The sequence below is a fragment of the Molothrus ater genome, chromosome 29, assembly GCF_012460135.2.
Source record: "Molothrus ater isolate BHLD 08-10-18 breed brown headed cowbird chromosome 29, BPBGC_Mater_1.1, whole genome shotgun sequence".
NCBI classification, from domain to species: domain Eukaryota; kingdom Metazoa; phylum Chordata; class Aves; order Passeriformes; family Icteridae; genus Molothrus; species Molothrus ater.
The window spans coordinates 1225993-1238165 of record NC_050506.2 but is presented as its reverse complement, the minus strand read 5'-3'; the positions used below and the strand labels follow the sequence as shown (position 1 = coordinate 1238165).

Below are 12173 nucleotides of genomic sequence, written 5' to 3'. Positions count from 1 at the left end.
CACTGACCAGGCCACCTGTCCCACAGGGGAGCAGCCTCACTGCTGGAACTGCAGCCTCCTGTTCCTGGTACAGGAATGGGAGATGAGTTCCCTCCCATCTCCTTCCTGCCATGCACATTGTTGATGTTGCCAGCTCTGAATCATTGGTCACATCCTTCACGGTGTGACTCACTGGCAGAACAGCCTGAGGATCCCAAGTGCAGCTGAATTCCTGCTCCCAGGGATGTGTGCAGGTGTGCTGTTACCTGCTGTGGCTTCAGGGCAACTTCCCTGGCACCAGGGGACACTTGGGAAGAGCGTGGGCCCCGCATGCAAAGGGCACAGCAGAGCTGTGCCACTGCCACCAGCTCTGTGCCATCTGCTATTGGGCACCAGCCGGTGCTCTGCAGGCCCTGGCCACCAAAAACAGGATGTGAGGAAGGACAAGTGGAGTTGGAAGGCAAAATGTCATTAAATAAACTGGCAGGTTCTGTGATGTCCTGGGGATACACTGGGGGCCAGGGTAGTTCATCTGTCCCTCTGCCATCAGCCCTGCCCGGACCAAGCTTTGGGCTAAAAGGGGAAACTGAGGCACACGGATGGCAAATCCTGGGCCCCGTGGAGTTGGGGATTGCAAAGGAACAGGAGGAAAAGGCAACCCCTGGGTTTGGTGTGGGGAGTGATTTGTGTCTCTGTGCCAGGTATTGTCAGGTGTGCAGTGAGTCCACAGCTGATGGCAGAAATGCCAATGCTCAGAATGGGATCCAAACACTCACAGAAGCTCTGGAAATACTCCAAGTACACCCCTAGGACTCTGGGTGCGTTAATTCCAGAGTACTGGGGTGAAACTACAACCTCAAATCAGGGCTGGGGGATGTCCAGGGACGGGATGGACGCTGTCATTGGAAAGCTGATCCCCTGATGGACCATGGATCGATCTATTTCTTGCAGGACACGAAGGAGACAGACAAAATAAACCAAATAAGGGCATTTTAGGAGGCTGAGTGTCTCCTCACTTTTGGAAGCCGTGCTCTGCATCCAACTGAATCCTGGCTGTGCTGGAAGCGACCCCTCCCCAGGAAATCTCCCAGAGGGATTTTTTTCCCACTTCCAGCCACCTTTAGGGCACAAAACCCTCCCAGTACCACCCGGCTGCATTTCCCTCTCCTATAAAGTTTCCCGGTGACCCAGAACACCGCCGGGAACGCGGCTATGCCCCGTTGGGGAAACACCATCCTAAACACCGCCCGCCCCTCTCCCGCTTTCCCCCCCCCCCCCCCCACCACCACGGCCCCGTGTCCCCGCTTGAGTCAGAAACAAAGAAGAAAAACCCTCGTGGGCTGCGATTCGCCCCGTGCCGCGAACCCCGACGTCACGGGCGTGCGGCTATAGATGGAGCTCGGGAGCCCGGCGCAGCCCAGCGCAGCCCCCCGAGCTGCGGGATGGTGGCGGCGGGGGGGGACGCGGCGGCGGCGGCGGCGCTGGCGATGGCTCAGAGCACCGGACCGGGCTCCGTGTAACGGGAGAGGGGCCCTGAGAGCCACGCGGGGCGAAGGCAGCGCGGATCCCCCCCGGCTGTTCCCCCGTGCCAGGAGGCCGCGGGAAGCCCTCTGCGACCCCCGCCCCAAAATCGCCTCGGAGCGCACCGAGGAACGATGAAAAAAAATAATAATTCTGCAAAAAGGGTGAGTAGAGAATCGCTTTCTTGGCTTGGGGGAGGGAGGGGGAGGGAGGCTCCTGGATGTTTTGGGGAATGGGGGGGGGGGTTGGATCTTGGCTTGGCTTCTGCTCCCCCCGCGGAAAGCGCACAGACCCCCAAAGAGACCCAGCCCCTGCTCCAGGCCCTGCTGCTGCCGCTCCTGCCTCCCGCAGCCGCCACAGACCCCGCGTGATGTAGGCAGGCAGTTTTCATCTTGGAACACAAGGAAACGATAAAATCCGGAGGCACCATCAATCCCTCCTCGCTCTTTGCCGTGTTGTGTGTGTGCTGCACCCATCGCTGCCTACGGAGACACCTCTGATATAAACCGCCCATCGATTTCACCTCTTTGGATTAATTGCTGATAAAAAGCTCCGAAATGCCATTTTCACCGCATATATAAAACCCCAGCTGGTTTAAATTCCTCCCATCCCCCTCCTGTTCCCCTTTCCACGGGTAAATGCCCGTTGGATGAGGCGATAGAGACGCCGGCCTGGCTTATATAACCACGGAGAGAACCCTGCCCGCTCCTCGCAGCGTCCTCCCGATGCTGCTACTGCCCCAAAATCCCCGTGGAGTGACCCCGGGGAAGGACTCGGTCCCGGCGTCGGCGGAGAGAGGGGGAGACAAAAGTTGGGCAAAGAGGGAAGTGGGGTGGAGGGAGAAAAGGAGTGTAAAACCAAGAATAATCGCGGGTTTTTTCCCCCATTTTCTTCCCTTTCGCTTTGTGTTAGGGGAATCAGGATGGAAACCAGCAACCTGCGCAGCCGGAGAAGGTCGGCTGGGTGCGGAAATTCTGCGGGAAAGGCATTTTTAGGGAAATCTGGAAAAACCGTTATGTGGTTCTGAAGGGAGATCAGCTTTACATCTCGGAGAAGGAGGTAGGATCGGTTTCAGTTTCCTCTCCCATCCCCCCTTCCTCTCTCTTTGCATATGAAAGGCGCAGCCCCGGCCCTTCCCAGCGCCAGCCGGACCGAGGGGGTTCCTCGGGGGCTTCTCCTGCCCGGGGCTGGCGCCGGCCGGGGTCGGGGTCGGGGTCGGGGTCGGCTCTGCCAGCGATTCCCCAGCCAGCTCTGCTGGGAGACATTTTCCCAGCGTGGAGGCACGAAAGGATTCACTTAGCCAGAGTTAAACCCCTCCAACCTCTTTGCAGCAATGCCGGCTCCTTCCTTCCCGTGCCCGTCCTTGAGCCCAGCACTGCCTTGTTCCCAGCTGCTCACGCTCTGTTTGGAAATAACTCCACTCTCCCGGCTGGAACCGAGCCATTTACAGGTCGATCTCTTGGATTTCTCACGAAATTTCACCCCAGATCGACATCCTGGTGTAACACGTGCCCTGGCCCCGGTCTCCTTGCTGGGCTTTGGGGTTTACCGTGCTGTTGACATTGGAGGTAATCGGATGTGACTGTCAGGCTGAGGCAGCACCTGGCTGTCCTTGCACGCCCCCCCCTGTGCTTTTTGTCTCCATAAATCCATCAGGAAGAACTCCCCAGGCCAGAGCCTTCCTCCTTCCCATGCTCTGTGACATCCCAGAGCTGCACTGGGCACAGCAGGCAGGGGGGTTGCTCCAACTCAGGGAATTTGGGATGAAATCCTGGCTTCTCTGGGTTTCCCCCCTCAGTGGAGGTAATTTCCTGACAGTTGGATCCCTGGCCCGGCTCTGCCTGGAGAGAGGAAGGGATAATTTGATTTAGGGCTAGTTGAGCCATGGATGTGGCACAGGCAGAGGGTCAGGGCTTGTTACAACAGAGAAGTGGCTTTAAAAAGTGGATTGAATGCCCAGGTTGTGCTGAGCTGCTTGCTGGCAATCCAGAGCTTGCTCTCATCAACCTCCTGGCTGCTCCAGAGCCAGAGAGAAACACAGGAACAAGCAATAGGTGTCCAGGTAGCTACAGATCAAATCCAGGTGTGCTGGGAGCCCAAGACAGGGATGAAGCTGGAGGGGCCATGCAGGGCCTGCTCTGAACAAGAAGCTCTTGTGCTTGTGTTTCAGAGAGGGAAAACCTCACAGGTTTTGAGGTTGAGGCAGCCCCGTGTGTGTGAGGGACCATAAATAACCTGCAGCAGCCTCTGCTGAGGCTTTATATGGAAGAATGTGTGGCCAGCAGAGATGACTTCTGCTGCTGGAGTGTGCTGAGGTGACTCTGCGCTGGCCATGGAGGTGACAATGTGCTGCTGGTGTGCCCTGAGGTCACTCTGTGCCCGTGGCATCCTGGGGCTCTCATTGTGGGGAGTCCCCGGGGGTTCCTGGGGGCTCTCGGAAGGTGCTGCAGGGTTTGATGCCAACTTAGCAAAGCCAGGAGCTCTCCTGGACCCCAGGGAAGGGCAAAGTGTGGCTCCAGGCTCTGCTCCCACAGCACCTGCTGTTTCCTGGCAGCTCATTTCATGCTCAGCAGCTGCTCCAGAGGTGGTTCTGCAGGTGAAGCCACATTCCCAGCCCTCCCCACCACCTCAGAGCAGAAAGGGTTAAATCCCGAGGCTCCTGGAAGCTCCCCGGCTCTGTTAAATGAATTCAAACCAGACATTTATTTACTTTTGCCTGAATTTCTGCACCTGGGAAGCAGGGCAATGAATCCCATCTCCCCAGAGCACGTGGGGACAGGGAATTGTGTGTTCCACACCAGGATCCCCCTTGGCTCGGGGCAGGGGTTGATGAACTGCTCAGAGCTGAGCATGGGCTGAGGTCTGCAATGGGGAGATTTCCGAAATCCAGACTATAAAATCCCACCCATATCCACGCTGATTCCCCCTGGGAATCTGGGTGTTTCTCCAGTTGTCTGTCTAGGACAGAGCTGGCCTTGCAGGTCAGAGACCAGCCCTGATTATTCCATTTTGTCAGGAGAATTTGGGAATGCCTGCTAGGAGCCTCAGCTCCTCCCTGGCAGAGCCGGGTCTGTAAGGAGAGGAAATGCAGTTTTTCAGCCCAGCTGATGGCAAATGCTACCAGGGTGTTCGAGTGCTGCCCTTTGAAAGCTGTGGGACTTGTCTGACACATCCCGAAATGAGAGCTCGAGGCTCTGGCCGTGCCCGCTCCGCTCCCCCACGGCTGCTGAACTCCGTGAACTCGCACCAAAATCCTTGGTTATTCAGCGTTTGGTCATCAGCCAAAGCCGGCTCTGTAGAGATGAGCTGCAGCGAGCTGAGCTCTGCCGAGCACACCAACACCACCACCACCACCACCACCTTCTTAACTCACTCTTGCATTCTTTCCCCTCGCTCCCTCCCTCCCCCCCGGGCCATTTCTGGGAATTGTTCCCTGTTCCTGGCCCAGCTTTGTCGCTGCCTGTGCCGGGGAGCGGCGGCCGAGCTGACCCAGCCGGGCTCGGAGCTTCCTCGCAGGAAGCCGGGGACTGCCGGGCAGCCGAGCCCGGTGCGAGGGGGATGAGGAAACGCTCGCTTCTCTCCAGCTTTCGTTTGTTTGCCACCAAAGGCATCGGCTCAATTAGCACAAGAGCACTCGAGGAGGTGCCGCTGGGGCGGGGGCTGTGTTTGCATCCTCGGTTCTCTAATGCTCCGTGGGGTGTTTGGCCTCAGTGAGCGCTGCTGAACACAGCACAAAGGGGTTTGGGGAAGAAATTCCTCCCTGGCACAGGCTGCCCCATCCCTGGAAATGTGCAAGGCCAGGCTGGAGGGGGCTTGGAGCAGCCTGGACTAGTGGAAAGTGTCCCTGTCCCTCCAAAGCCATGTCACAATTCGGGGATTCTGGGGGCCCTGTGTCCCTGGTAGCCTTGGTGGTGACTCTTTGGAGAAGGGATTGAAGCTGCCACCATCCCCTGATGGGCTAAGGGCAGTGTCCTGGCCGTGACAAGGACAGGACAGTCCCAGTGTGTCCCAGTGACAGCCTGGCTGCAGGAAGCTCAACCCCCTGCTGAATCAGAGCTGCTCAGCTGGAGGAACTGAAACCTTGGTTGTACCCTACAAGGGGAACTGTCTGTCCCCAAACTGCCCATGTTTGGGTATTTGGCTGTACAGAGAGTCTGGAGGTTTCTGGTTACATCCTGAGCCACACTTGACCCACCCCCCCACAAGTGTCCCATGGGTGTCTTGTGATTTTTTTGTACCTTCCTCATTTTTCTGTGTCCCATTGCAGCTCAAACTGCTCAAATCATCACCAAAAATCCCAGACTGGTGTGTCTGAGCATGGTTGGGCCCCAAAACACAGCCCTGAGCCGGGTCCAGGAGGTTTGGAGTCGCTGCAGGTCACAGCTTGATGAGGAAATTCAAACTCTAATCAGTGAGAGACCCAAGGGTGGTTAATTAACCCAGGTCAGAGACCCTCGTGCTGCCAGTGCACTGCCATGAGCCTGGAGCAGCCCTTTGGAAGCACAAACCCTCTGGAGAAGGGATTTAGGCGCCGTGGTTGGTGTTCTGCCCCATGACATGCCCACATCCCAGGGCCCAGGGAGTGCTGGGTGCCCCTGGGGCCAGCCTGGGCAGGCAGCAGCTGCGGGGGAAGGAGTGCAAGGAGTGCAAGGAATGCAGCTCCTTCCTTGGATCCCAGCAGAGTCAGCAGTGTCAGCCTTGGCACAGGCAGGGGCAGCTGCCAGGGGTGTGTGATCTCATGGCTGCAGAGAAATGTTCCCTGCTCGAGGGGTGGGGGATGCTTCTGATTCCTTTTCCGTGCCTCAGTTTCCCTTCCCTCACCTGGCCACAGGTAGGAGGCAGGTGGAACTGCAGGGCAAGGTGGTTTTGCCTGCCTCGAATGGCTACAACTCAGCAATGCCAGGGCAGCACCTGCTGGGATTGATTCACCTTAATCCTTCCAATCCTGAGCTCCCCACAGGGCACAGAGAGCAGGACCCACCTGCTGGTGAGGCTCTGACATCCCTCAATTCTTAAACCCTTGGCACTGAGGGGAAGGAAAGACTTGCTAGAAACCATTCCCAGCAGGGAATGGTTTTGCCAAAATCAACCACCAACCTCTTGCTTCATCCCTTCCTCCTGAGAGCTGATAGCAGAGGCTGCTTCCTCCTGGGCACTGCCTGGGTGCTGGGACACCTCCAGCCAAATCCTCTTTGGAGAGGCCTGGAAGGTTTGATTTGGATGGCCCCAGTCTCACTGAGAAGGTGGAGGAGGTGACACCCTGCAGATTTGTCAGCCCCCTGTGACTGGGATTTCAGCTCTGGTGCCCACATGGCTCCTCAGGGGCTGCTTTTGTCCTGCTCTCCCAGAGAATGGGCTGCATGACTGTCCTCAGCCTCTCCTACCCCCGAGGCTGCTCTGAGCTGCCTCTCGTGCCACCACCTCCCTCCTTTTGGCCTCAGGGGCCTCCCACAAAGGACAAAAGAGCTGGCAAATGCCTCTGGAGTTGCCTTTCACCTTCCTTGTCCAGTTTCTCTCTCTGCACACTGGATGCTCTGTTACACGAGTGAGACACCCCCTGTTCTTCCTGTGCCCCTGGGATTTCTGTGCCACCACAGCCCAGGCTGCTGCTGACACTTTTCCCCCAGGAATGCCACTGTGGATGTTGCTTATTCCCAATTTTAAGCATTTTAAGCGGTCACACACAGGAGCAGGATGCTCTCAGCATGGCCCAGTGCAGTGTCAGAGCCCTGGTGTCATTCAGAGGGGTTTAAAGGACGAGCTGCACCTGCAGGGTGTTTGTCTGAACCAAAGCCACCTGCTCTGTCCCGCAGCCTCCTGGGGATGCTCCTGCAGGCAGGAGGTTGAGATCCAGCTGTGTGAGCTCTGAGGAGGAAGGGGAGGGCTGGGGAAGCCCCAGTGACCCACATGAGCAAACATCTGGAGCTAAGGCTCTGCTCACAGCCACAGAGCACAGCTGGGGGCTGGGAGGGGGATCAGCTCTTCCTGCTGCAAATGAGCTGGGCAGAATTCAGCTGAGATTCTTGGAAAGAGGTGGATTGGAGGATGGGAGTGGGAAGAGATCAAAGCAGATTAGCAGCATGGGGAGGATGTGCAGCCAGACAGGCTCTGTTATCACACCCAGACACAGGGGATGTGTCACAAGCAGGAACCAGCTCGGGGATGGCAGTGCCGGTGATTGTCCTGTGGATCCTGGGGACACAGGCAGGATGAAGGACAGAGGGGAGCTGTTGTCATCAGGCAGGGCCAGATGGTCAGTTTATCCATGGCCCTGGTTAGGAAGCTGGTTTAGTCACCCTCTTTGATTAAATTCTATGGAAGAATCATAGGGAGTTCCTTCAGTGCTTCCCAAAACTGTGGAGGAAATGTATGAGATGGGGTGGAGTCCCTTCAGGAAATCCAAGGGCTCAGACCTCAGCACCATCTGCCTTCCCAGCACCCGAGGTACACACCCTGCACCACTGAGGCAGCCTGGGATGACTGGCTGGAGTGGGATTAAGCAGATGGATGTAGATTTGAGCCTGCTGCAGTGTCTGTGATGGACACCCAAACCCTAATTCCTTGTGTTTACCGTGGAAGAGCAGAGCTTCTCTGCTGTAGGAGTGGGATTGAGGGAGGGCAATGAAGAGGAAGGGTACAGACAGCTTTGCCACATCCCCTTTGCTCCAAGTGTCCCTGAGGGATGGCAGTCAGGGGTCAGCATCCAGACCCCCATGTGCCCCTGTGACCCTCTGCAAGCTCCATCTTTCACCTGAGCCTCTGTGACCCTGATCCATCCCATGTACCTGTCACACTGTGCCAGTGCAGAGTGTTGGGGACACACCTGGAAAATGGGAGATCTTGTAAAGTGGTCACTCAAAAGGACTCTTGAAAGGACACTGAGCCTGGCAGCTCCTGCCCTCTGGAGGTAGAAGAGGCAGGAATTAACCTGGCAAAGAGTGATTTTCTTGCTATCCTTCTAAACATGCCCCCTCATTCCAGAAGAGACAAATCAAACCCCTCATGTTGAAATCCTGCTGCCTGGAGCAGCAGAGTCTCTGTCTGACATCTGCAAAGCTCTAATTTTCTTGCTGTTTTGCAGGTAAAAGATGAAAAAAACATACAGGAAATGTTTGATCTGAGTGACTACGAGAAATGTGAAGAGCTCAGGAAGTCCAAAAGCAGAAGCAAAAAGAACCACAGTAAATTCACCCTTGCCCACTCCAGGCAGCCTGGAAACACGGTACGTGGGGCTGGCCCAGATGCAGGCAGCCCAAGAGGTGGCTCCAGGGGTGGGCAGGGATGTGGATGGTCCTGGGGGATGCAGGGAAGGCAGGAATGGGGGTGGTCCTGGGGTTTGCTGTGTGGGGAAATCAGGGCTGGAGGCTCAGCTCTGCTTTGCCTTCTCTGTAGAGGCCTCCCACTGACCAGGGACCTTCTCTGTGTGAGTTCCAGCACTGACCTGACTCCCTCCTTTTGTAGGCACCAAATCTGATCTTCCTGGCTGTGAGTCCAGAAGAGAAAGAATCCTGGATTAACGCCCTCAACTCTGCAATCACACGTGCTAAAAACCGGATCTTGGACGAGGTGAGTGGGATTGACCCTGACTCAGCCCGGGTGAAGGTTTGAGGCTGTTTGGGGATGCATCCACACAAAGTGTGGCCAGCAGAGCTCATCCCCCTTCTCAAGGGGAGGGGTGTGGAAGTCCCAGTTACACAGAGCAGCTTCTGCCAGGAAAAATAACAGGGCAGCCCCAGTTGAGCCTCCTGGAGGGGACACAGGGTGTACTCAGAGCACCAGGTGGGCTGGCAGAGGCAGGCCAGGGTGAGCATCCCCACAGTTTCCTTCAGTGGGAAGGAGAACCTGCCTGGAACAAGCTGTGCCCTGGCTCCAGGGCTGACTCTCACATTAATGTTTCATGGCAACCCTTCCTCAGCTCAGACCTGTCTCAGATCTCCCATTCGCACTCAGCTTCCCACAGCACCATGGCACTGCCAGGAGGCTCTTTCCTCTCCTGGGTGGCAGCACAGAGCCTGAAGTGAAGGAAAACCAAGGTCAGACTATGGGAGAGGTTTTAGAGCAGGAGGCAGCACAGCAAACACCAGGAGAGATGGCTGCCAGGAGAGCCTGTCACAGGAATCTTTGCAAACAGGTTCAGTTGTCAGGAATGACTTGAGCAGATGTAATCCCACCATGGCACAGAGGGGAGAAACACTGGGTCACTTCCAAGGCTGGACTCCACTCCCACACCTCATTCCCTGCCAGCCTCCTCTCCTACAGCTCCAGGAGCTGGGAATGGCTCCTGTTCCCTGCTCACAGCCTGTGTCACCCTGCAGGTCACCGTGGAAGAGGACAGTTTCCTTGCCCACCCAACACGTGACAGAGCCAAGATCCAGCACTCCCGGCGCCCTCCCACGCGGGGTCACCTCATGGCTGTGGTAGGTACAACCAGCCCCAGACACCTGCTTGGGTCAAATTCCCCTGGAATTGTTCCATTTGTAAGTGGGGTTGTTGGGAGCTCCATCCTGAACTGAGGAGGAGAGTTGGGGTTGTTGGGAGCTCCATCCTGCCATGAGGCCAGCTCGGGGTCATCAGTTTGGGTGAAATTCCCCTGGAATTGTTCCATTTGTAAGTGGGGTTGTTGGAGCTCCATCCTGAGCTGAGAGTTGCCATGAGGACAGCTCAGGGTCATCAGTTTGGGTGAAATTCTTCTAAAGTGTTCCATTTATAAGTGGGGTTGTTGGTAGATACAACCAACCCCAGACACCTGCTTGGGTGAAATTCCCCTGGCATTGTTCCATTTGTAAGTGGGGTTGTTGGAGCTCCATCCTGAGCTGAGAGTTGCCATGAGGACAGCTCAGGGTCATCAGTTTGGGTGAAATTCCCCTGGCATTGTTCCATTTCTAAGTGGGGTTGTTGGGAGCTCCATCCTGCCATGAGGCCAGCTCGGGGTCATCAGTTTGGGTGAAATTCCCCTGGAATTGTTCCATTTGTAAGTGGGGTTGTTGGAGCTCCATCCTGAGCTGAGAGTTGTTGCCATGAGGACAGCTCAGGGTCATCAGTTTGGGTGAAATTCTTCTAAAGTGTTCCATTTATAAGTGGAGTTGTTGGTAGGTACAACCAACCCCAGACACCTGTTTGGGTGAAATTCCCCTGGCATTGTTCCATTTGTAAGTGGGGTTGTTGGGAGCTCCATCCTGAACTGAGAGTTGTTGCCATGAGGACAGCTCAGGGTCATCAGTTTGGGTGAAATTCCCCTGGCATTGTTCCATTTCTAAGTGGGGTTGTTGGAGCTCCATCCTGAGCTGAGAGTTGTTGCCATGAGGACAGCTCGGGCTCAGCTCTCATCCTGTGCTCTCGTGGACCTCTGCACTTTAAGGTCCACCCCTGGGCTCCGTCTCTGGGTGAGGGAGCGTCCCCCTCCCTCCCTGCAGTGCACACACCCCTGGAAGCAGGGACAGCCATTCTGGTGCCAGCTCAGCTCTGCTTTCTGCTCCTGCAGGCATCTACCTCAACCTCTGACGGAATGCTGACCCTCGACCTGATCCAGGAGGAAGACGCCTCTCCGGAGGATCACGGCACCTGCGAGGAGAGTTTCCGCGTGGATCTGGACAAATCCGTGGCACACCTGACCGCGGGGCGGCGCCGCTCGGACTCGGAGAACACCAAATCATCGGAGAAAGGGCGGACAGGGAGCCTCCCCCGACAGGAGGCGGCCCCGTGGGACAGAGCCGGGCAGCGCAATGACTCCTTTGACAAAGGGACCATGTACACACCGCAGGTCCCCAAAAAGCTCTCACACTCAGAAAAGAATAAATGTGCCTCCATGGAAGAAATCCTGTCCCGACGGGACTCTTCCACACATCGGGCGGTGCTGAGGAAGGGGCTGGAGGCTCAGTTTGCCTCGGCAGAGCCGGAACAGCTGACCCGGATACAGGAACTGGTTGCACTGAAACTGGAAAAAACTCAGGAACTGCTGACAGAGGTGAAGGGCTACGGGGAAGGCAAGAAAAAGACCAAGGACTCCAACACCAGCACCACCATCACCACCACCTCTTCTTCCTCATCATCTTCTTCCAAGTCGGACTCTGAAAGGATCCTGCAGGAATCTGAGAGGCTGCTGGGGGAGGCTTCCTCCACCTGGAGCCAAGCCAAGAGGGTGCTGCAGGAGATCAAAGAGCTGAGGGACCTGTACAAACAGTTTGAGCTGCAGCAGTCAGACTCCAAGGCCAAACAGAGCTCACAGTCGCAGTTTAGGAAGAGCATGATGTGAAGGCAAGCCTTGGGATGGGAGGGAGGGACTGGGAAGGGCGGCCATCTGGTCTTTTTTTTAATTATTATTATTATTTACAGTGTTCAAAAGAGTGAAAAGGTGCCTGTTCTCACCCAAATTTGCTTCTCAAAGCTTGGACCCTTCCTTTCCTCCATCACATCCCCGATGAATCAAGCCAGTGTTCCAATAAATCAGTTGCAGTTTATACCTCCTTTGGAAGAGCTCCCTTTGCACTGCAGCTCCTGCCATGCTCCAAGGACAGGAGCAAGTTCTGCTTCCTGGAACTGCCCATGTCTGCCTGGAGCATCTGGTGGGGTGGAGCTGGATCAGCCCTGGCGTTGCTGCTCTCATGTCTGGGCTGTGCCCCAAACTCTCTTTCAGCAGGACATTTGCCCTGTTCCCTCTCAGAAATAAATGACAT

The 12173-nt window shown here is 56.2% G+C and overlaps 1 protein-coding gene across 3 annotated transcripts; it reads left to right on the top strand.

Moving 5' to 3' along the window:
- The first annotated feature begins 1390 nt into the window (after positions 1-1390).
- PLEKHO1 (pleckstrin homology domain containing O1) lies at positions 1391-11957 on the top strand. 3 transcript variants are annotated; one of them, XM_036397853.2, is made up of 7 exons: positions 1391-1664; positions 2413-2559; positions 8582-8722; positions 8962-9066; positions 9816-9917; positions 10982-11754; positions 11833-11957. In XM_036397853.2, exons 1-6 carry the CDS (start codon positions 1635-1637, stop codon positions 11750-11752), a joined length of 1296 nt encoding a protein of 431 aa, XP_036253746.1. In that variant the 5' UTR covers positions 1391-1634; the 3' UTR covers positions 11753-11754; positions 11833-11957. The 3 variants fall into 3 exon arrangements, with proteins under 3 accessions (XP_036253746.1, XP_036253745.1, XP_036253747.1); XM_036397852.2 differs by having other exon boundaries at positions 10982-11957; XM_036397854.2 differs by lacking the exon at positions 1391-1664 and adding an exon at positions 1922-2310 and having other exon boundaries at positions 10982-11957.
- Positions 11958-12173: the final 216 nt, after the last annotated feature.